Genomic DNA, 22,238 nt, shown 5'->3' with positions numbered 1-22,238 from the left:
GGACATTACTGAAGGATGTTCTGATTGTGTTTCATGTTTTTATTCAACACAGGAGAATGCAGTGAACCAATGTCGGCCTAATGCTACAAGCTCTAATGTTAGTCATAACCGTAATATAGTTTCACCTTCACTAGGCCGCCAGTGATTCAGAGCAAAGAATACTACTTCTTTTTTCATGATTTCGAAAGGTATTTTTTTCCATGGTGTGACAAACTCATTACATACTTACTTTTACTTAGCCCAGACTTTAATATCCTTTTAACATAAGGAAAGACCATGTGACAAGACATCCCTCTACACTTTTGTTTTGCAAACATTTTATTCATTCTATCTAATGTAGGTTCATTGTTTCCTGAGATGAATACAGAGTATTCTGCAGTGTTGCAGTGGCATGCTGTGACAGTGTTCCTGAGCTGATGAAAGCAGAGTGAGGTGACACCATTGTACACGTGGCCTGTGTGAGTAACAACCTCAGAGTCGACAAGCAATTACAAAGCTCCCAGAATAAAGGTGTGACAAAAATGCTGATGGGATCATTAACTTCAAGATGAAGCTTCTATAAAAGAATTACAAGTACGCAACTCAATTACTTTGGACAGGTCATCTTGTTAATAAGTCTTCTGCCAAGGTGTGAAAGCAAGCATTACATACTGACATTATACAGCACAAATCCATTACATTGTGAGTGAATGGTTCATACGCTGAAATGCAAAGGAACACAGAACAATCAGGGATAAAATAAATAGCATTTTCTCTTATGGTCTTTTATCTTTTTGCTTTCTTTTTGAGAAATATTCATGTGAACTCCATTGTTTTTTTTAAGGTATCACAAGCCTCTTTCTCTCTATCTCTCTCTTTGCAGCTAGTATGGATAAAACAACAGTTATTAATATGCACACAGAGTAGAACAGGCAGTTAGTGTATTCAGTAAATGGTGGGCTGTGTCACTCACTTCTGGCCTGGGTCTCCACTGGGAAAAGACAAACTGACCTCCACTGTCCTGCCAGCACAAACCTCAGGAGTTTAGGCCGTATACACCACTCTGAATCAAACTGGCTCATCTCCACACTGGGTGTGTTTCTGCAGAGGTCAGTAGTAGCTAACCCTAATCCTTGTAGTCTTACTGCACGATTCGTAACTATTATTTTTGAAAAAGCACCACTTTTAATGAAATATTATGTTAAACAGATAAAATGAAAATGAGCATAGGTCATGAAAGGTTGTTTAAAAAAACTTTGAAGATCTTTCTGTATTCATACACCTTTGTTGAAAATATGTGCAAAGCCTTCAAGGCTGCCTACACTGGTTGACTCGTTACTCAACTCTCTCATCTTTCACAGATTAGGTGATGTTACATTGAAAAGAAGTTAAGAGGTGATGCTGAGACAGTTACTCATGGAAACAGATGACTGTGGGAGAAATATGAAAATGGGAAGAAAAGGGGTGATTGCATGCTAGCTGAGGTAATGCGAGAGTGAATAAAAGTGATTGTGGTTCAGAAAGATATTTGTAAAAGTACTGTATATGCCTTGTATGGATTTCAATGAAATTTGGTACTTACAGTAAATTCATGACCTAAAAAAAACTTGAATTTGAACCTAAATTTTCCTCTCAGCGTCACCATGAGGTTCACATTAGTGGTTTCCAGTGAAATGCCTAAACATCTATGGGATGCATTTCCATTAAAATTGGTAAAAACATCCATAATACTTCTGGATAAACTGTAACAACTTTGGTGATCCCATTAATCAAGTCAAGATTTTGACTTCCTCAACCATGTGGTTTAAAAGCAAATTCAGCTGTATTTTGTTCTTCAGTGCAAGTCAACAAATGTTTGCATGCTAACACACTTAACTAGAATGGTTAACACTGTAGATATTTTAGACTGAATCACATTGTTTGTCACATTGTCAAACTTTTGGGTAGAAAACCTCTGCATACAAACAAAATGAAACAGCTCTGAGCAAATGCTGCACAATTGGTTAGTTTCTAGCCACCTATAAAAATCCATATTTGGAGTATTGCCATGGCTTTATCTTTCTGACGGGGAAACTGGAACTATTATCAAAAGCCCCCAGACTCCATTGATGATAAAAGTAATTTTATGCCGGAGAACATGGGAATTGCTGGTTTACCGATGCCTCGATGAGCAAGCAAAATATTCCAAATATTGCACGCACTGAAACAGATTTTTTTGGTGGTCTTTTTTTTAGATGGCTAAAATATGTTTTGCTGTGGCTCCCATCCACAGCAGTACATAGTTTAGCTTCTGTGCCAGTAGATTTGATTTATCAAAGATGCTGGCAAAACAACAAAGTAAACCATAAGCATAGCAGAAAAGTCAGATAGGTCATTACACCAGGTCTCACGATATATCTTTAAATTTTACAGCTAAAAATAACACAGAAATAAACAAGTTGACTGATTTCACATATCTCCGCAATTGAAATCTTTGACCAGTTGTCTACCTGAAAGTGATTGTTGTTATTGCTGCAATGTCACAGTGATTCGGCCTACTAAATAGCCTGCTGTACTCTTTTAGACTTCTTATAATGGTGCAGCTTGCACTTTTGTGTGAAAACTGAAGTAAAAAGAAGGGATTTCAGTTTTGAAATGAACATTGGCGCAAATCTTTCAGTAAGCAGTCTATTTTATGTCGTAGGTGCACAATCACTGGAAGCTGTTTCACCAGTTTTGCAGTGAGCTCTGGCACTGAGCCAGAGGAGCATCTGATGAGAAATCTAACGCAACACACTGATTCATCCCTATCCGCGGACTCATCACAGCAGCAAAATGAGGTCTGATTGCACACACTGAAAATACTATTGCATCGCAAACCATGGATCAGTCCAGGTCACAGCTACTGTATATCATTATCCCCTTGTTGTCATAGAAACCCATGCAGATAATGTGGTGGCTGCACTCTATACTTTATGTATGAGTATATTCATCTTGGGGCATGCTTCCATGGGGAATGCTTTTCAGTGTGCCAGCACATTTTTTTAGTCGTACACAAAAACAGAAGCATGTGGGCTGACAAAGCCGCAGTAAGCAGACATCTTCTTCAAAGCGCTCTGTGCTGTTTTTGTGCAGCTTCTGAAGGAGCCTGAAGATGATATTAAGCCAAGTTGCACTCACTGCATGGTGAACAGACTGAGCAGTGATGACAGAGAGATGCCACAGTCGACCCCATGTACGGACAGCATCAGGACAACAGGATTAACGGGGAGTGTACAAACTGTATTACAGAGTATTTTGTCCTCTCACTGCAATAAAGCACTAACTTCCAGCACTTTCTACTTCCCCTAGGAGCTTCCCTCTTCCTACTGCAAACCTGATTACTGTTATTTGTTCAAGCATCCAGCTCCACATTCATGGCTACCTTGTGTGATTCAGACTTGGTTTGATATAATTACACTAAAGTCACAAATACATGTATTTGTCGGCAGTGCCTTTTAAACAGTGTTTATTTGAAAGCAGGCAGTAGTGGGTTGTAAAAGCCTGCTGTCAGTTCATGTTTGAATGAGTTTGTTTTGAGCCCAATCTATAATGTCACGGTCATATTGAAAATAACAACGCTCGGCTTCAATTTGTCAGCAAATCCCACAGGCTGACTGGCATAATTGATTGTCAGTAAAAGGAAGCGCTCATTAGCCTCAGAAACAACCACTTCAAACAAAACATCATCAAAACAACAGATGGACAGTGCCATGAAAAAAATTTACTACTTCTGCATAATTAACAGACTGGAATAAAACAAGAACAAACTAAGGAAAGTTAAAGGGAAATGTACGCAGGAGGATTAAACTTTGTTTGGGCAGGATTTAAAGCTCTCATCATCAGAGAGGAGCCAATGTGATAGCTAAATCCTGTTCATGTTAACCATGGATTTAAGGCTACTTTTTAGAAAGTATTTTATTGATTTTTCTTACATAAATGAGAACTTTGCAGCCTCAGAGCTGCTCTCCCTGGTAGCTTGCGGATAAGGACATCATGAACTTGCTGACAGCTCTAAAACCTTTGAAGTCTGATCTTGGAGTCAGACAGATGAACACCATGATCCTAATGTTTTATGATACTGCATATGTTCACACATGGGAAATGCTCCAACGCAAAACACCACAGCCTGAGCTGTGTACTTGAAAACAAACATTTTATTCACCACACCTGAAGAAATGCTGCTTACTTTACTGTTAAATAAAATGCTGAATGAATGAAATGGGTTACTGTGTGTACAAATGCAAGCCAAACTCGTAATGAGCAAAACATTTCTTCCATCAAATGACCAGTAGCTTTTTATTTACCACAGTTTCACCAGTAATAGTTAAGCATCACATATGCAGTTATTATGTGTGAAAGATTTAAGCCATTGCTTCTGAGTTGCAAAAAATACTACACATATAGTGAACCTGATATATTTACATATAGGAATATGGTTATTCTGCAATCATGTGGTGTCAGACTATCATGAAAATAACTTCATTTTTCGACAAACGTCAGTGCGTGCACAGCTCACACATCCGACACAAGCACAACATACCACATACACAAATCATGGAGCAAACAACAAGTATGGGTCTGCATAGCAAAAATAAATAATATGTGATGAACAATCCATAAATAGATGTTTGAATGTGCTTAAAAAAACAGTGTTAAAAAGACTACTAAAAAACTACTAATAACAGAGGGGTTCCCCACAAACAAAGCTCAATAACTGTTATTTGCTAAATAATACTAAATAATACTAAATAGATAAATAATATTATTTTGATAAATAATCTTATATTATAATTGCACAATAATGCATATTTTCAGCAAACCATGATTATTAAGACAAAAAGCAAAAATTAGACTACTTAATGCCATTGTCAGTGGGGTTGGGGTTTGCTGCAACATCTGACTACTTCCATTCAGATTAATATTTTGAACGATTTATTATAGGTAATCACGTTAAAATACTACGGGAAATTAGCAGACAGATGTAGCTACAGATGTAAGCTACAAAAGTGTGGTTGGTGTAGTGCAAATAACTGAGAGAAAAGCAAGTGATGCAACCGTCCCCAGTCTCCCCTATAAAGCTTCAAACTGTTGTCAGAAGATCATTTAAATGCTCTGAGCAACAAAATATAACACATCTTCTATGTGGCGTCCGTGCTGATTTGTCATTACGACTTAAAGCTCATGAACGCACCAAAGTTGAAAGAACGACTTCTCATCTCTTAAAATGGGTTCATCCGAGGAGCACATGAATGCAGCATCAGCTGGGACATAGCATTGTAGTCGCGCTCCTATTGCCGGCTTTGCGCCAGTTTTTTTGCAATATGCTCAACAGTGATTGGCTCAGCCACAGCTGAAGGCAGGGGACATCCAATCATATCCACGCAGGTGTGCAGCGCGGAAGTTTAAACCTGTCCTAATCACAGTGAGCTGCTGCAGTCTGTGCTTCTCAGGTTGGACGATTTGGTAAAACGCGCGCGTGTTCAGCTTGTTGGAGAGAAAAAGCTCTTCTTCCTGCGGAACTTTGGATGGCTAAATTCCAGAGCAAGATCCCGGTTAACCTCTACAGAGGAGCAACAGAAAGCATACTGACTGGAAACATCACAAACTGGCATGGTTCGTGCACGGCCCCGGACAGACGTATCCGCTGCAGAACCTCCAGACTGTGGAGCAGCTTCTTTCCCCAGACTCCTCAACTCCTCCTTCCACGCCAAAAAGATGTAGCAGGATTTAGGATCAACTTTTATTTCATTTTTTTTCTTAAACCACGTTTAATGAAAATGACATTGCACCTTGTGAAACAGTCGTGGGTTCAGATGTGAGGACAGAAGCCGAACTGACTGTGTTTGCTGTCGGAGCTCAGCCACTGTTCAGGGCCTTGTCACCAGGATTTGACTCGCCATTGCACCGGGGACTAAGGTAGGTCAAAGTTTGTTCTGTTGCGCTGCTTGTGCTTTCATACAGTGACCCTACATTTTGGCAGGTATAGCTCTGTTTGCACTGTGTTTCTCTTCGCTGCTGTGCTGTTGCTGTCCGAGATTCATATTGTGATGAGCATGAATTATATTGTAATTTGTGGCTTCTGCAAGCTTGCTGGTGATGCTGTGCTGCTGGGTGTTAAGTTTGCTGTGTTGCTGAATCAGTTAATATTAATTTGAATCTCTGTGTATTCATTTGCATTGGTAATAACAAAAGAATTGAGTTCATGCAGCAGTTGAGCTCATTTCTTATGATGTTGTCTGGTGACTGAAAATGCTGTCTGAAAGAATTGCTGGGAAAGAAGGAACTTCTCCATATTTATTAAGGTTATTAGGCATGGTCTGGAGTGTATATATACTAATTAAAACACTTGATGGTGGAGCAGAGACTGTGATATATCAAGGGGATTACACAGGACTGGGCATTACAATATTAAGCTTATTGATATTGTGATATGAGACTAGATATTGTCTTAGATTTCAGATATTGTAATAAGTTAAGTATTGTCTTTCCCTTGTTTTAAAGGCTGCGTCACAGCAAAGTGATGTACTTTTCTGAACTTAGGAAACTACTAACTGTTCTTTTATTTGCCTTTACCCATTTAGTCACTATATCCACATTACTTCTAATTCATTATCGAAAAATCTCATTGTGTGGCCTAAATATTTTATAAAAGCACCAAAATGCAACCTAACAATTTTGTCGCAATACCAGTATTGAGGTAGGTCAAATATATTGTGATATTTGATTTTCTCCACATCGCTCACTCCAAGGATTAGCCTGTACATTAGAAGACTGCATGTCCAGCCTGGTAGGAAAGTACTTTAATTTCTCGCAATGTATTATTATCATGACTATGATTATGATTAAAACAATATTCAAGGGTAGACTATCATTTGCAATAGAGATGGAGATCACAGGAACAAAATGTTTACAGTGCTGCATTAAGTGTAATGTACATTTCGAGTCAAGTAGCCTAGATGTATTTCAGGCTGGCAATGTATTAAACAGAGTAACTTTAGAATGGCACCGGCAAGTGCTTGCCTTGTTGCCATAATGTTCAACATAGTCACTACGTTATGGGCTGTATTGGTCCCATTTGCAGTTTGATGTAGTTTTGATGGCTTTCTTCAACCTCATGCTCTTTGGTGGGTTACTTGGGAATACTTTCAGTTTGTCATATCATAATGAAATCTACAAGTTTCAGCAAAAAGGAAGTGTTCCAACTCTATTATTTTCTCTGTCAGCATCAGAAGTGGGAATATGTTGCATTGTGTGATCACCCGGTGCTTATATTTTAGCAAATATCTGACCTCTTTTTTTATTTATTACAATGTACAACATGAAGGACTGCTAGAGCTGAGTGAAAATTCAGCTTTTTGTTCTGCAGCAGTCTGACGAACCTCAACCTACTAATTAGATCAATTCCCTGCCTACACAGCACAGAGATCATTGGGTCATTTTTCTGTTAACATAGACATGGTAATTGCTCAGTGTGTTGGTGTTTGTTTTATTATGTGTTTATGGTAATATGACAGAAGAAAAAGGTTGCCTCTTTCAGCGTTGAGAGCTCCTTTAAACAGCAGAGCCAATTCTTGAACATAAGTGTCTGACTGAAATGGGTTCCTCTTTCTAGAGAGCTAGTTTTGTTCACTTGTCTTGATGCTTGTGATGGTTTATTGATGAATGATTCAATGGAGCACCCCAAAATAAATGATAACAGCCTTTTAAGATTTTCTGAACTGACTGTCAGTGCATCAGGAAAAAAGGACTTGGATAAAATGGAGAATAAATTCTTTAAGTAATACATCAGCCCTAAAACTTTTGTTTTAGGGCTGATGTAGGTCCATATATTAACAACTATCAAATGCATTGCTATAGAATTTTGTAATGGACATTCGTGGTTCCCAGAGGAGGATGTATCCTAACGACATTGTTGATCCCTTTGTTTTTGTTCTGATGGCAACATGGCAATAGTATTTTTGAGTGAAATGTCTGAACTATTGGATGGACTACTGTGAATTTCTTGGTAAATTCATGTCCACTCAGGATGATTTTTTTGTCCCTTTTACCATTTGTCTAGTGCCATTGGGTTGGAATTTTTCTGTGAGAAGTTTAGGGAATCTTTTGCACAATTTCAGTATAAAAATCTTAACTTGGTTTGTCTCTATCAGCGTATGACATAGTGAATCCAGCCTGAGCAAATAACCATGATTTTATTAACATTATTTCTCATGACTTCATGTTAATTCCAACTGGGATTGGGTGATGACATTGTTGGATTGGGAGCGGGGTTATTTAACCATCCCAACCCACAAACTGGAGGGACAAAGCTCAACCCAGTTTCCACCTTGAATATTCCTGGAATTTTGCAACCCACAATAAGCATGCCTTATGCTGAACTAAGATGGTGATCAAAGCAAATATTACACTTCAGCATCAGCATGTTAGTATTTGTCACTGTGTACATGCTGATAGTGTTTAGCTCAGAGCACCACATGTAGGCCTATGTCCTGCAGAATCACTATCGTTGCTGCTCTTAGTCTTTCTGACTGAGCTCAGCCTCTTCTTTGACTTCGCAGTTGTGCATTTAACACGACAGTTTAGTTTTGCTCTCTGACACCTGTGAGTTGGAATGGTTATTATAGCTGGACAGAGGTCTTAATGCTCGGCTGCACCCTCTGTGGATGAATGCTTCACCTCTGGGTGCCACACCATTGCTTCAACACATCCATGTCGATTAATCCACTGTGGGGCTAAACGGCAGAAACTCAGAAAATAAGTTCTGTTAGCTAGCTGTTTCTTTGTGATTGTTGTACATTTACTTCTTATAGGTCTGTAGAAACGTTACTGATGAACACGCATGACTTGCTGAAATAATCTACCCTGTGATATAAATCTGATCGTGCCCACACAGCGCCTCCTCCCTGACTGAACAGACTTCTTATCGATCACGGTGCAGACACTCCCCTGTGTCCTTGGGCTCGTTGAAGTATGAATCTTGTGTTGGAGAAATGAGAAGCAGAGATAATTACAAGCAGGAACACAGAGCCACATACTAAAGAATGACATTTTCATTTATGGAGGCAAGAGTGGGAACAACAGGTAGCACTCAGAAATGCCATCACAGTCTTTCAGTCTTGTCCTTGTCCTGTATTCTCAGATGTGACAAGTATCAGGAACATTATATGACCCACTTGGAAAATAAAATGACCTCAGACAAAATAATTCAATTTATCACAATCTCGTATTACAAAATAATCCAACCCATCAGATGTGTTTTCTTTTTTGATGTAGCATCAAATTAGGTATACTGCATATTTTATGTAACTTGATTTCATTTTAATAATGAAACCTCATAACTTATTTTTTAAAATGCAATTCTTACTAAATATTGGTATGTTTTCCATCAATGAAAGACATTTATAATTTCACTACAATAATCAGAAGCAATTGTGAAACATAGCATTTTTTGTGACTTTTACCATCTTACAGCGAAAATGTCTACAAGAGAGAATGAGAATTTCCTATTTAAGTACCAACCAGTGGCAGACTGAATGTAGGTTGCATTACTCTCTTTTTACCATAATGGATGTATCATTTGTAGTTTTTGCAATTAGTATAGAAGAGATAATTCTTTGTTTTTAATGTGAATGCAGCACAGGCAAAACTAAAAAGTTATTTTTATCCCTCAGTTTTGGCATAGATAAATGAACAGTTAATCTGTCAGAGCTTATCAGATCTATAGATGAAAAGAGAAGCTGCTGCAGAATAAATGAAAGTAAACTTTTAGTCTCAGCAGAATGAATAGTTAAGTTTCACTCTCACTTTACCTGACATTCTGCTGCTCCGACTGTCACAACAGTATGCGCTGCACTCCAAGAGTGTGGTGCAATGCATAACTGAACGTTATACATATTGCGCTCCTAATGAATGACGACCAACGGCGACCATTGTTTTGATTGTGGCGGCCCGCTACAAATAAATGAATGTGTGGGAAATCCTGTCATTATTACACGGAATATTAGCAAATTTTAGTGGTTTACTTTCTGTAGGCAAACATATGAACAGTAATTGAGAACAGCCTGATTAGGTTGTAAAGCTATCTTAGGTGTGTGAAATCAGTTGGCTATGTGTCTGTTTTTTTGTCTACATGTTTTCTGTTATTAAGGAGTGATTATCTAAAAAAAAATACTGAAATACTGGAAATATTAAGTGGTATATGTCAATGTAAATTGCATATGTGCTGTGCAGGTACAGATGACAAATGTAGCAACAGTAATTAAGGGGGCTGAGCAAATGGTGGGCTGCGTAAGCTGTCAGTCAGAAACTGTTTAAATGAGTGGCTGCACTGACTTGTTTAATAAAGTGTGAAAACTACCCACATTACCTGATTTGGGAAGAAGTGCAGTTTCACAGATTGTGCCACATTGGCAACAGTGTCAGGCAGCTGTCATCACACACAGCTGTGCCTATTTGTAGTGCCCCGCCACCAATAAATCACATTTCTGCAAGCCATTATCGCAGTAAAATCTCACCTATTATTATTATTATTATTATTATTATTATTATTATTATCAAATATCAGAATGATGATCAATGATTCATTTGTATTGTGCTCATGTTGAAACTGACCTTACAAAGTGCTTCACCGAGTAAAATTAAACGATCGCTAAGAGGGAGATGATATAATGACAAAATTATTATATAATGATGAAATAATTACAAATTAAGCATTTTATAATTCAAAATGAAGTTTATAAATGGACCTTTTGTCATGTTACAGAATGCTATGCAGCCTGTAAAAAAATAAGAACACAATCAGTGAAACTGGCAAATAAATCTAAAAACTGCGTCATCCATTTCTCATATGATTTTTATTCTGCTCCTTAACTTTTCACATACAGCTTTCTCAGCTGTACGCTGGGCCTGAAGAATTAGCGAGGTCAACACATTCTCACCACACCTTCCACTGTTATTAATACAAGTTAATGTGTGGAGGGAAAGGCGTACACATGGTTTTTGTGCATGCACATATTGCATCTGGCCTCAGTTTGGGGAAAACGTAATTTCTTTTTTTGACACTTACATTTTATTTTTCCCCTTTTTTTCCAAGACAACAAGAAAACAGACCATAGAGAACATTGCCAGGCATTATGACAGTCATCATATGTGTGGAAACTGGCAGGAGTTAAGCAGAGCAGAGTGAGGATGAAGTCGACCTTGGTTCCTTCTACTCAACTCTATACCTCTACTCACTCTATACTCACTCTGGGGGAACATAATAAATCCATCGGCTCAATCTCAAGGCCTATTTACATGAGCACGATGTACTCATGTTTTGTGCACCTTTTACTGTGTCCCGTACTCTGACCTACTTTATGCTTGTACACCACTTGTCTCTTCAACAACTGAACGTTTTACAATGGAAAAAAAGAAGAATTACACTTAGCCAGAGCTCTTCCGATCTAGATTGTCCCACTTTCAAACCCAAATGATGGTCAAGTATCGAATGAAATCATACCCACTGAGTTCAAGAGCTCTTACTGTGCCGCTGGCTTCCTGTTTCTAAATGGCTGTAATTAATGTCATTTTCGACTGTGCTGTTATCAAGTTTTCATCCATAATAATATCCAAAGGCAAAAATGGCACTATCAGTAGAATGAGATAATAAATATTTGAAATTCACCTTATACAGTACAGCATGTGGAGCTGCATTGTACAATAAAATCATTGTTTTCTGTTTGCTGCCGATAATACAGCCATGCTTTTTGTCTTTTCTGTTCTGTAGCAGGAAAATAATGAACAACTAACAGTGCTGCCAGCAGTGTCAGCTGTGTGGGGTATATGGCCTATTTGTGCCAAACCAGTAGCTCAGGTGATGATGCTGCTGGTTCATCTCAAGTAAGGATGCTGCACATTTTGGCTGATGAAAGGCTGACTCCATATTCACTCACCATCTGGTCTGCTGAAGTGAAATCCTCACTTGAGCACTCTGCATTGGTGAATTTGTATCATACAAACACACAAATTGTTGTTACCATAGCAATCAATTCTGTAAAAAAATCCCCTCAAAATCTACTGTGCAAAATGTGCATTTTAGTCATGGATGTATTTTTATCTGAAAAAACCTTTTCAGCAGAAGGTTACTTTCTGCCATGCACAACTTTTCCGTTAGCGCTGACACAACAAGGGCACGTTGTGGTCCCCTCTCCTGTTTTCCTGCTGTGATGTGAAATGACATTTGTGACAACAGGAAGTTGGGGCTGTTTTAGAGCTCTGTGTTTTCCCCCGCAGCCTGCAGGTCATAAACCTCCAGCTGTGAAACACATCTGCACCTGTGACACTGACACCTGTTGCATGCGTGTGCAGTCACTTTGCAGTTTTTACCAGAAATGCAGGAAATAAATTAAGTGTGTAACCATTTAGACCTCTAAACTTTACATAATGTGCTGTGTCTCGAATCAGATACATCTGTACTTACACTTGATATTGCGTTCACACTGAGTACTAAGTATGGCAAAATGCAGTGCACTATAATCACCCAGATGGTGCAAGCTTTCAAAAAGTTGAGTGTGCGACGTTTGACACTTCTCACCGTAAATGGTCACCGTGTTGTGGACATGTAGTGGAAGGACGTAGACTGTGTAAATATTGGTTTGTGGTCTGTCGTTTTGAAGCCTTGAGTTTGGCATTTGATTGTCGCTGTCTTGGTTTTTTGGAGCCACAAGTGACTTTAGTTGAAGCACAGGGTGGAGCTGGATGAGTGAGGGGTGCATCTGACTTGAACAGTACAGGGTTCCCATGTCATGGAGGTCATGGAATTTCACAATCACATTTTCCAGGCCAAGAGAAGTCATGGAATCAGTAATCAATAACAGTCAGTGGAAGTTCTGGAAAAATCATTGAATTTTGTTGTGTATAATGAAACTGTTGCAATAATCTTACATGGATAACCTTCCACATAATACAGTATAACAGGAATTTAATTATCTGTAGCTCTCGACGTAACGTAACTCAAATATGTGTAGATGTGCGACAACGTTTTGTTTACTACTACTGTGTCTTATCATTTTCTCCCTCGGTTTGTCCCTCCCTTCTTGTAAGCCAGCCAGCTGAAATTATGCTTGAACAGAGTTTGAATCTGATGTGTTTTAAAAAAATGCAAGCCGAGTGGGTCAAGGAAAAAAAAAAAAGCTTTATTATGGGTCCTTGAAAAGTCATGGAAAAGTGATTAGTTTATTTTTTTCAGGAAGATGTGTGAGGACCCTGATTGTGGGAATATCTCACAGTCAGCCTGTCACTTTAGCAGGCCCACCCTTAAATATGTGTATGTGACAATATGTGTACCAGGCTGTAAAGTTTTTTATTTCTGCTGTGAGCAGAAGTGAGCTGTAAATTGGGATTTTAGCATGGATTTCTTCAACATCCATGGTTTGGTTTGTTGACAGCTGTGGTGAAACTTTTAGCACTATTAACAAAAGACATACAAGGACGTATGTTCACCTAATATTTACTGTGAAGGCATTCACTGGATTCATGAGCACATTTCATGGCCAGCAGGACCAAGTCATTTCCCCCCCGAGCAAGAGAGTCATTGTGGCTCATTCAGAAACAAATTTCTTTTCTTTTGACAAAGCAGCAGCCAGTCAGAAAGCCTTCGAGCGCACTCAAACAAATTCAGAATAATACAAAGGCGATTGTGTATCCATTTAGCACTGCACATTATATAAGATACTTGTTTGGGTCACTGAGTGGATGTGTCACTGGGATCAGGTGCAAACTTATGCCTCAACAAGCTTTACCACCATTGTCACCACCTGGACTAAACTCTTTGGAGACAAGAAGCAACACTGAAAAGCACTGATCTTAAACATGTCAGAGGCTGACTGTTTACTACACCCAGAGAAATGACCTTTTCAACAACCAGGGCGTGAATTTCTATTTTTAAATGTACTTTTCTGTCTTGATCCGCAGCCTTTATAAAGCCCTTTTCACTTAGAATTTCACTCAGCTTGAGAGCACAGAATGGTCTACTTGCTTATTATTTAAGTATTGGGTCTAATGTTAGAGCTCTGCGTGATGCATTTGGCACAGTTTTAATAATCTAACTTTGGAAATGTCACAACAACCAGCCAATTTTGAGCAGAATTAGTATTTCTCTGCCTTTCAAACACTATTTGTAATACTGAAAGCGGCAGGTTTCTTTCTTTTCATAATTGCGAAATCTGTTTTACATAAGAGGCAGCATCCTTACCAGGAGAAAGATGTTTGACAGTGTTTGCAGACATCCAGATTCTACCTTTAACTTGGAGTAATTGGTGCTCTTCTCTTTAGTGAGTGCAGACACTCAGAAAGAAGTAACTCAAGAGAGGCACTAAGTGTTTTCTCGATGTCTGCATTACAGTGCAGCGTAATGAACAATCTTCACTCTGAAAACTGTTATTGCAATGAAATGAAAAACGCATAAAATAAAATGAACGAGAGACCACTTTGTGATGGAATCACACCAGCTGCGATACAGCGATCAGACTGTGGTTCAGGGGCATGAAATTAGCATTTGCATTTATGTGTGTTAGTGAAGTCTGTTACTTCACTGCACTTTACTTGTCACAATTATTTGCAGTTATTTAGGCTATGTGGGTTTTTTTTTGTGGCCTTCATGGCCAAAAGCAAAAAGAGAACAGGGTGGCAGCTTCTTCTGTAACCGTGTATACTGTGTATAATGGCCATATGATTTCTTCTGATAATGAGCGCAGGACCGTAAGTTGAATTGAATCAAAATTATATTGTGGCAGATTTTGTGATTTGAGCAAGCTCGTGATTGACGCCCCTTGGCCCCATCGGCCCCATCAGCCCCTTCCTTTTTCCCTAACCTCCCTACTTCTGGCACCCTTGCTGGGACCACACCCATCCTCAAACGTGGCCTTCATTATGATCTCAGCTACACATCTGTAAAGGTTCAGGCCTGCATGGTTGTGATGTTAATGCGCTGACAAACTCTGTCCACAGACAGAAAGACAGAGAGAGAGACAGACAGACAGACAGACAGACACCTGATGAAGTACTCAACACCGCTTTTGTGGTAGTTGCGGCTACAATAGCTGTCTGGTTAACACTTTTATCAGCAAAGCTATCATATATCAAAATCTTTCATAATCACAGTGATAAACATGAGCAGGTTATTCACATATTGATGATACGTTTTCACTTTGTACATAATGTATAAATATGAGCTCCAAATGCCACGCTAAATCAAGTTACCTCTCCCATTATTATGCGTATTAATACAGCAACATGCTGAAATTAATCTGATTATTTACTTCGAATGCATTTTGTGTATACAGAAAACTTAAGAACCAACTGTCATTTTACAGAAATGGTGATAAATACTTGGATTTGATCTGACTAAGTGTGCTTTAATGATTATCACAGAGGTAGCTGCATCACCGGCATCTTTTAATGGCAACTGGATATTTAGTTATATATTTATATTTAATTGGATATTTACACGTGCTACCTGCAGCTTGTTGAAGAGGTCTTCACCAGCAGCTGCACGCCCTTCAGTCGTGCTTCGTAAATATTATTATGTAAATGGATTTGGTCAGTTTGTCACAACACTCCACTTTCCAATCCAGCTTCTCAACTGCTGCCATTGTTGGTCACATCAGACACCTTGGTAAACCTCGGCAGTGTCTCCCCTCATGTAAACGGTAGTAAAGGCAAAAATACTGGGACAAAAAGTCACCTGATTTTACATGACAATTTAATAACCGTAAGTACAATAAGTGGAAATACACACACCTGTAAACATTCAAGCCTGCTATGACGGATTATATATCATAAGGTCTTGCTGCCCTCTGCTGTACAAAACCTGAATGACTTATACTGCAACAAGTAGGTCAACATTTTCAATTAAGAAGAAAAATAAAAAAATTAAATTAAATTAAAATCCCCAAGGGAAATTCATTTTGTTAAACTACCTGCTTATTTCTTTAAATACACACACATGTTCAAACAGGACCTATGCACATGCATTAAAGGGACACGTCAAAGTGACGGGGCTGAGAAAAGTTCAAGAAGCAGGCACATCCAAAAGTAATAAAAACTAGGTGCTGGACCACGCACACATAGATATGAAAGAATACATAAAGTCTGCATACTAGTGAATGCTCGCATTAAAATTTATTAGATAACCTCCACACGTGTAGAGTTGTTAACTTATTGGTATCACATGTGTCAAAGTGACGGGGCAGCTCATGAACAGGCACCCCGAGCAGGTGGGCCCTGCTAAAGGGCACCTCGGACCTGCACGTCTCCCGCTACCAGTCCACATTCTATACTTGGTCCTTGAACTGTTGACTCTCCAGTTCCCAAGCCAGACCTATGGGTTGAGCCCTTAATCTATCAGTTTTTCGTTTTTTTTTTTAGCCCCAAATATTACATTTCATTAATATTCCAACTGCTTGTTCTGTCAAATCAACAGTCAAAAACTCAGTATTTGGTTTATGTTACTAAAAAACATAGTTAAAAAAAAAAAAAAAAACCTCTACTAAACTATGTTTGCCATTTTTCTTGACATACCCATATAACTTGTATAATTAGATTGATAATCTTAATTGTGGCAGACGTTTAAGCTCCAGTTTTTTTTTTTATGAAAAAAAACAAAACATTACGAATTTGCATCTAGTTTCCTAAAACTGTCAAAGTTGCTCTGACTCCTTTAATGTTCTTACGTCAAATATATAGAAATCCATATAACATCTTTAAAGGCTACTGTGTTACGTCTTAATGCAGAGCAATCCTGATATAAATCCAGGACAGGTTTATTACTTTATTAGTGAAAATACATTACTCCTCTGATCATTTGTAATGTCTTCATTTTCAGTGTTTTAGCCCTGAGACTTTCCCAGTGAGGTTTACCAAAGATGCTCTGAGAGCCAAAACTGAGTTATCAATGTGTGCAAGCAATAATGGTTCAGCATTCTCACTCTCAGCTTCATGTTATCACTCACAAATGCTGTATTTTGTAAAATATGACTGGCCCTAGTTTATTAGAAAGCGCCTGCAGATTGTGTCATCTGTAAACAAACCCCTCTGCTAAACAGCTGAATAAATTGTAATTATTCCACTTTATGACACTGATGGACTTGTGGATTTAACTAAATAACAGGCCTCTGTGTTCAGTGTGTCTTCAAATCAGAATCAATTGAGCGAGTCACAATGCAGGATGCATCTTTTGAAATAATTTATTCAATATTCATATATGGTAATATAATGGTTTAATCATGATTTGCATATAAAATATGTACAGAGCAAAGCATTAGTAAAAATGACAGATCCTGCTGGGAAAGTATGTGCTTATATTGTAGAAGGCGGTAATATCTCAGCAATTTCCAAGAGGATTTCTTCATTTAACAATCATTGATCCTGGATATGGATATTCCAGATGTGCAGGTTCTAGTAGATAAGTAGCACAGCTTGAAGTCTAAATGGTGGTCCGAGATTAAGAAAGGCTGCAGTTGGACTGTTTGGACTCCCTCACCTGAACAAAGAGAATACGAATAGTTAGAAACAGACTCATTAATCCTCACACACGTCATATAATTAATAATGCATGAGCAAATAAGTCTTTCTTCTGCCAATAAAGAAAGTTCAAAGAGGATGGGGTTGCCATGACAACAGTGTACCTACATGTGTTCCTGTAAGCATGCTACTGACGGCTAAGCTTTCCGGGTACCTGTTGTCTCTGCTGCTGACGTCTGTATTCTTCTTCGCTGGCAGCGAGAGCCTGAGCGAGAGCCAGATCCTCCTGCTCCTGAGGACTGAGACACAAACATAAAGAATACGTCAGACTCGCACACTTCACACGGTGAAGACCTTTGACATCTGGATTTATTTATGTACTGCCACCCAGTTATTTGTAGAGTAGATTTGATGACGGTGTGTTTGATTCATATTGTGCGATTGTATTGGTGTTTTCTATCTAATGTGTTACTTACTATTTTACTTGGTTAGTGTTTTATTGTTTTGCGCTTACTTGAGCAACACCTTTTAAACTAATTAGCACTACATAGATGAAGATTAATATTTTGGATTTGACCTCCAAGTTTGCTTCGTTTAGTGTATTAAAATCATCGTTAGCTACAGCCCTGCAGCAGCTGTTCTCCCTCTAGTCCACAAAATAGATACGATGCCATCATAACAACTTACATCATAATGCAACATTACAAAATAAACAAGACTAAAGCACACACACTCGGACAAGACGAGCTCTTTCCTGACAGTTCAGTAATCACAATATATAAATTGGTCTCTTACACCCCAACACATTGCAAAACATAATACAGTCCCTTTCACTTAAATATAATAATCCAAATATGAAAATAGTTTGTTTCTGTTTGATGAACAAAACCTGTCCCTCTATTACTTTAGATGTTTTACTGTCAATAATTATTGAAATAATATGAGAAAATATGGATCTCCATAGCATCACCAGCATTAAAGAACAGTTTCGTCTTTACTAAATCAGATTCATTTAACATTAGTTACACTCTGAATTTTCTCCTCTGTGCTTTAATACCTCAGTGCTCCTCAGTAAGGAAACCATTGTTTTTAGCTAAAGGTCAGAGAGATAAACACATTCCCGTCAAAAGTTGTGCTGTCCAAAATACAATTTTTGGGCTTCGGAGCTTTTGTAGAAATCAATAGTAAATATTCAAAGCTTTGACCGGAGCAGATACAGCGTGCTAGGTTCAACAAATTCAAGATTTAAAACTCATATTCATAAGATTCAGTCACCAACTGTCCCTGTCTTGGAGGGGCTGAGAAAATCAAGACACGGCACACAGCTGTACAGTTAAATACATTTTCCCCATTTTGAATATCAAAAAATAAAAACAGAGAATATCAATCTGTGATGTTCAAAGTTGATAGTTTGACAGGCTGTCCCAAAATATCAATGTAAAGGAAACACTGAGATTTATAATTTAAAAAAAAAATTGGAATCTCAAATTTACCAAATGCCTACCCAGTGAAAAGATATCCAAATAGTTAAACATGTAGGACCAGCCCTACTCAACAAGCAGGGTGTTGACATCAGTGTGTCATGAGTGTTAACAGGATGTGTCTGGGTTTTGATGAAATTTACTCACGTAAGGGCTGGCTGAACTGTCGGCCTGGAATCAGCCAGAGACATCTCCAGAGCCCTTTGTAAAGCCTGCTCCTCCGTCTGCAGTGACAGCACCAGAGAAGCACACTCATCTTCACATTTTCCTCACATATGGGAATTATTTAATTGAGTGATGTCATGTAAATAATGTCCATACCAGTCCGGCCTGAAATGATGCTGATGGTGGTATTACGTTTTGCGCCGAAACTGAAGTCGGCATCCGCTGGGTAGAGCTACGAAAAAAAACCCCCAACAATAGTGAATTGTCATTTTAGGCGTCTTCTTTAAAAAAAGATTACGTTGCCTATGACTGACACATTTAGTAGCAATACTAAGTAAAACTGTTTACCCAGTGCTGTGGCCTCTGTTGTTTGCACTCACACCGTTGGAAACAGGTCTAGAGTATCCTGAACTGGAAGAACTAGCACCAGAGGCAGAGGTGGAGGAAGCAGCCTGGGCCCTCATTACAGCAGCATTTCTGAAAAAAAAAAAAAACAGACAAAAAAAAAAACAACAACAAAATAACAAAATAAGTCAGGAATTCTTACTGCAACACTCTTGACAGCATTATCTGAAGATACAGTGCGACTGTACTCACCCTGATTTCGACAGAGGTTTCCCATCAGTCTTACAATCATGGTCTAATGGGTGCCGGTGTTTAAGACAGTAATTTAAATGACACTGGTCACAGGTCACTCGCATCATTTCCTTCTGCTTGCAGCCTCCTTTAGAACATTTATTTGTGAAAATCTGAAAGGAAAAAAAATACTATTATTGTTTAGATTCTACATCATTGTAAGGTGAAACATCTCCGTGTTATATTAACCTTTCTCTTTCTCTGCGCAGGGTCCGATTTGCAATCACGATCAATGTGTTCTCCGACTTTAATGTCAGGCATTTCTCCTCTCTTGGTGGGAATGGGGGTGTTGCACAAAGGACATACTGGGACCTGAATGTCCTACGAGAAAGATACAATCAAAGACATTAAACAAACAGGTTAAGTGATCCTTAAAACAGGACGATACAACTACTGCTGTCAAGTCGAAACGGAACAATATGAGGTTAATATAAGGACAGGATAGCAACAACGATTAATTTGCAAAGACCTAAGTTGGTGACTAAAGTAGAATTATTTGTTTAATGCATCCTGATGTCATCATTAGATAGATGGAGGATGAACAAAACCTTTTATGTGTAAATAATGTTGATGTAAATATTACATCATGAAAACTACCTCAGTAAATGGCTTACAATTTGCAGCCTTTCAATGTGACTTAACTATACTATTGTAAACATAGCAAAAACAGCTGCACCGTGCTGCAAAGAGTAAACTTACCTTTTTGTAAGACGACATGCATTTGTGATTTGCATAGGTTATGTGGTCCTTGCAGAAAATCTCCTGACAGGCGTCACATCTCATAGGAAGAAAATCTGTAACATCAAGTAAAGTTTTAAATTTCAGCTTTAAATAAAACTTAATAAAACTTTTTAAGAAGAATAAACGAGCAGGGCATTGTCGTCTTTCACCAAACAGCGCTCACCTAAACGTTTACAGGTTTTCTCAGAGCAGTGCTCTCCCAAATCTGGAAACTCCATCTCACAGAGATACCTCTACAGCAGAGGTGAAATCTCAACAACCTGAAGGAGGAGGACAGAAAATGTAAAGTGTTATTACAGATAAAGTTGTGTCTATATGAACCCTGATAAGAGTCTCAGTGAATGCTACTAAACCACAGAAATATCCATGTAGCAAACATTACCTACGGAATTAGCTGTGTCATTCATAAGTCAATGCAGGTAGCTGATCGTATCTTATCAGTATGGATTATCTTTTAACACTGACAACACATTTCGAAAAAACAAATAAAAATAAAAACGTAAAAGGGATGCTGTTGTTTTTCGCTTTCAGAGGTTATCTTATAAACAATGTTTTTAGTACATACAAAGAGGCTGCTAACTTGCTAGCTAGCTAGGCCAGGCTAACTTATACGATTAGGATGGTTACATAACTGGCTCCAGCTCATATTATATCTCAGCTGTACGATCATAACCAGCGTAAAATAAAAACACATGACTGTAGTGTGGCCAAATCATGATAGTAAAATGTTTTCAAAACGCCATCAGAAATACTCATTTGACTATTAGCTAATCACACAAATGCTAACGGCTAACTTTAGCCTGTGTTGTTAAGCAATAAGCCAGCGATGTATCGTTTTAAAAGCATTATTGCAGCAGGTGAAGGCAGCCAAATGCGCTTCACTTTCTCCCCCAATTGACAACAACCCTCCAGAATAAACACAGCAAACATAATTAGCCGACATGCAGTTGTTTTTCAATGTCAATCAAACTGTACTTTTAGCTGAAAAAGCTAGCCACTTGAATGTAACAGCTAATTGTAGCACTCGTTTAATTTTCACTCACCGAAGCCCGTTTTCTTGTCGGTCTGTTGTTACAGTAGGAGGCAGCGATGCTATCTCTAATAGTCCAAGTTAGTTCAGATTCACTCGTGTCTTTCTGACAGCTGTGTAGCCACAGATCCCTGAGCACCGCTGCCTGGTTGAGACTGAGCTGTCTGTTTTCATCAAGTTTTGATGTGTCACGCGCGCTCCTCCCACGAGGATGGCGTAAGCTGACGTCAGGACAACAGTCTCAGGTGTGGCTTTAAAAGCGGCCAGTGTAAATAACAGGAAAGATCCAGAATATTAGTCATTTTTGAAAGATCTAGAAAGATCCAGACTTTACTACTGTGATTTTCTTCATGTACAAACTACAATGACTGATATTATTTTATTTGAAAACGTTGCTGCCCACGTCTCTTCCCGTGTTTTCTGCATTACATTTTGCGAGTCATGTTAACATTATAAAAATAGTTATTTATTTTGTTTTTATTTTGAAAGCTCATATCGGAAGTGTTGTAACAGGGTAAAGAGTGTTTGCTGCCTCCGAGTGGTGTAAATGGATAACTGCAACACATTAAATTAGTCAAACCAGCATTAAATAGTTTAGGAAGTGCTGAGCATACACCTAGATAAATAAGACTTGGATTATATTGTATGAATTGTGCGAGTTTGTATACAGATGTTTTTTATAA

General features: G+C 38.4%; 1 protein-coding gene across 2 annotated transcripts; it reads right to left on the bottom strand.

Annotated features, from left to right (window-relative positions):
* Nucleotides 1-17,209: 17,209 nt before the first annotated feature.
* Nucleotides 17,210-21,748, bottom strand: zfand2a (zinc finger, AN1-type domain 2A). Of its 2 annotated transcripts, none has more exons than XM_042505844.2 (10): nucleotides 21,569-21,748; nucleotides 20,689-20,785; nucleotides 20,484-20,578; nucleotides 19,974-20,105; nucleotides 19,746-19,897; nucleotides 19,497-19,625; nucleotides 19,305-19,380; nucleotides 19,131-19,207; nucleotides 17,671-17,801; nucleotides 17,210-17,521 (listed from the first exon to the last, which is right to left on the bottom strand). In XM_042505844.2, exons 2-9 carry the CDS (start codon nucleotides 20,741-20,743, stop codon nucleotides 17,690-17,692), a joined length of 828 nt encoding a protein of 275 aa, XP_042361778.2. In that variant the 5' UTR covers nucleotides 20,744-20,785; nucleotides 21,569-21,748; the 3' UTR covers nucleotides 17,210-17,521; nucleotides 17,671-17,689. The 2 variants fall into 2 exon arrangements, with proteins under 2 accessions (XP_042361778.2, XP_042361777.2); XM_042505843.2 differs by having other exon boundaries at nucleotides 17,717-17,801; nucleotides 21,569-21,747.
* Between the last annotated feature and the right edge of the window lie 490 nt (nucleotides 21,749-22,238).

The sequence above is a fragment of the Plectropomus leopardus genome, chromosome 18 (genome assembly GCF_026936395.1).
Source record: "Plectropomus leopardus strain MGB_pleo_1.0 chromosome 18, ASM2693639v1, whole genome shotgun sequence".
NCBI lineage: Eukaryota > Metazoa > Chordata > Actinopteri > Perciformes > Serranidae > Plectropomus > Plectropomus leopardus.
Note: the sequence above shows the minus strand (reverse complement) of the source record. Positions and strands in the feature narration are given on the sequence as shown.

Excerpts from the sequence above, each read along its gene's own strand:
- zfand2a (XM_042505843.2), bottom strand. The coding sequence starts at position 20,743 with ATGGAGTTTCCAGATTTGGGAGAGCACTGCTCTGAGAAAACCTGTAAA. Across the intron at positions 19,208-19,304 it reads CATCATTTCAGGCCGGACTG|ACGGAGGAGCAGGCTTTACA; the intron begins GTATGGACATTA and ends CTGTCACTGCAG. Across the intron at positions 17,522-17,716 it reads GTCAGCAGCAGAGACAACAG|GTGAGGGAGTCCAAACAGTC; the intron begins GTACCCGGAAAG and ends CTCTTTGTTCAG.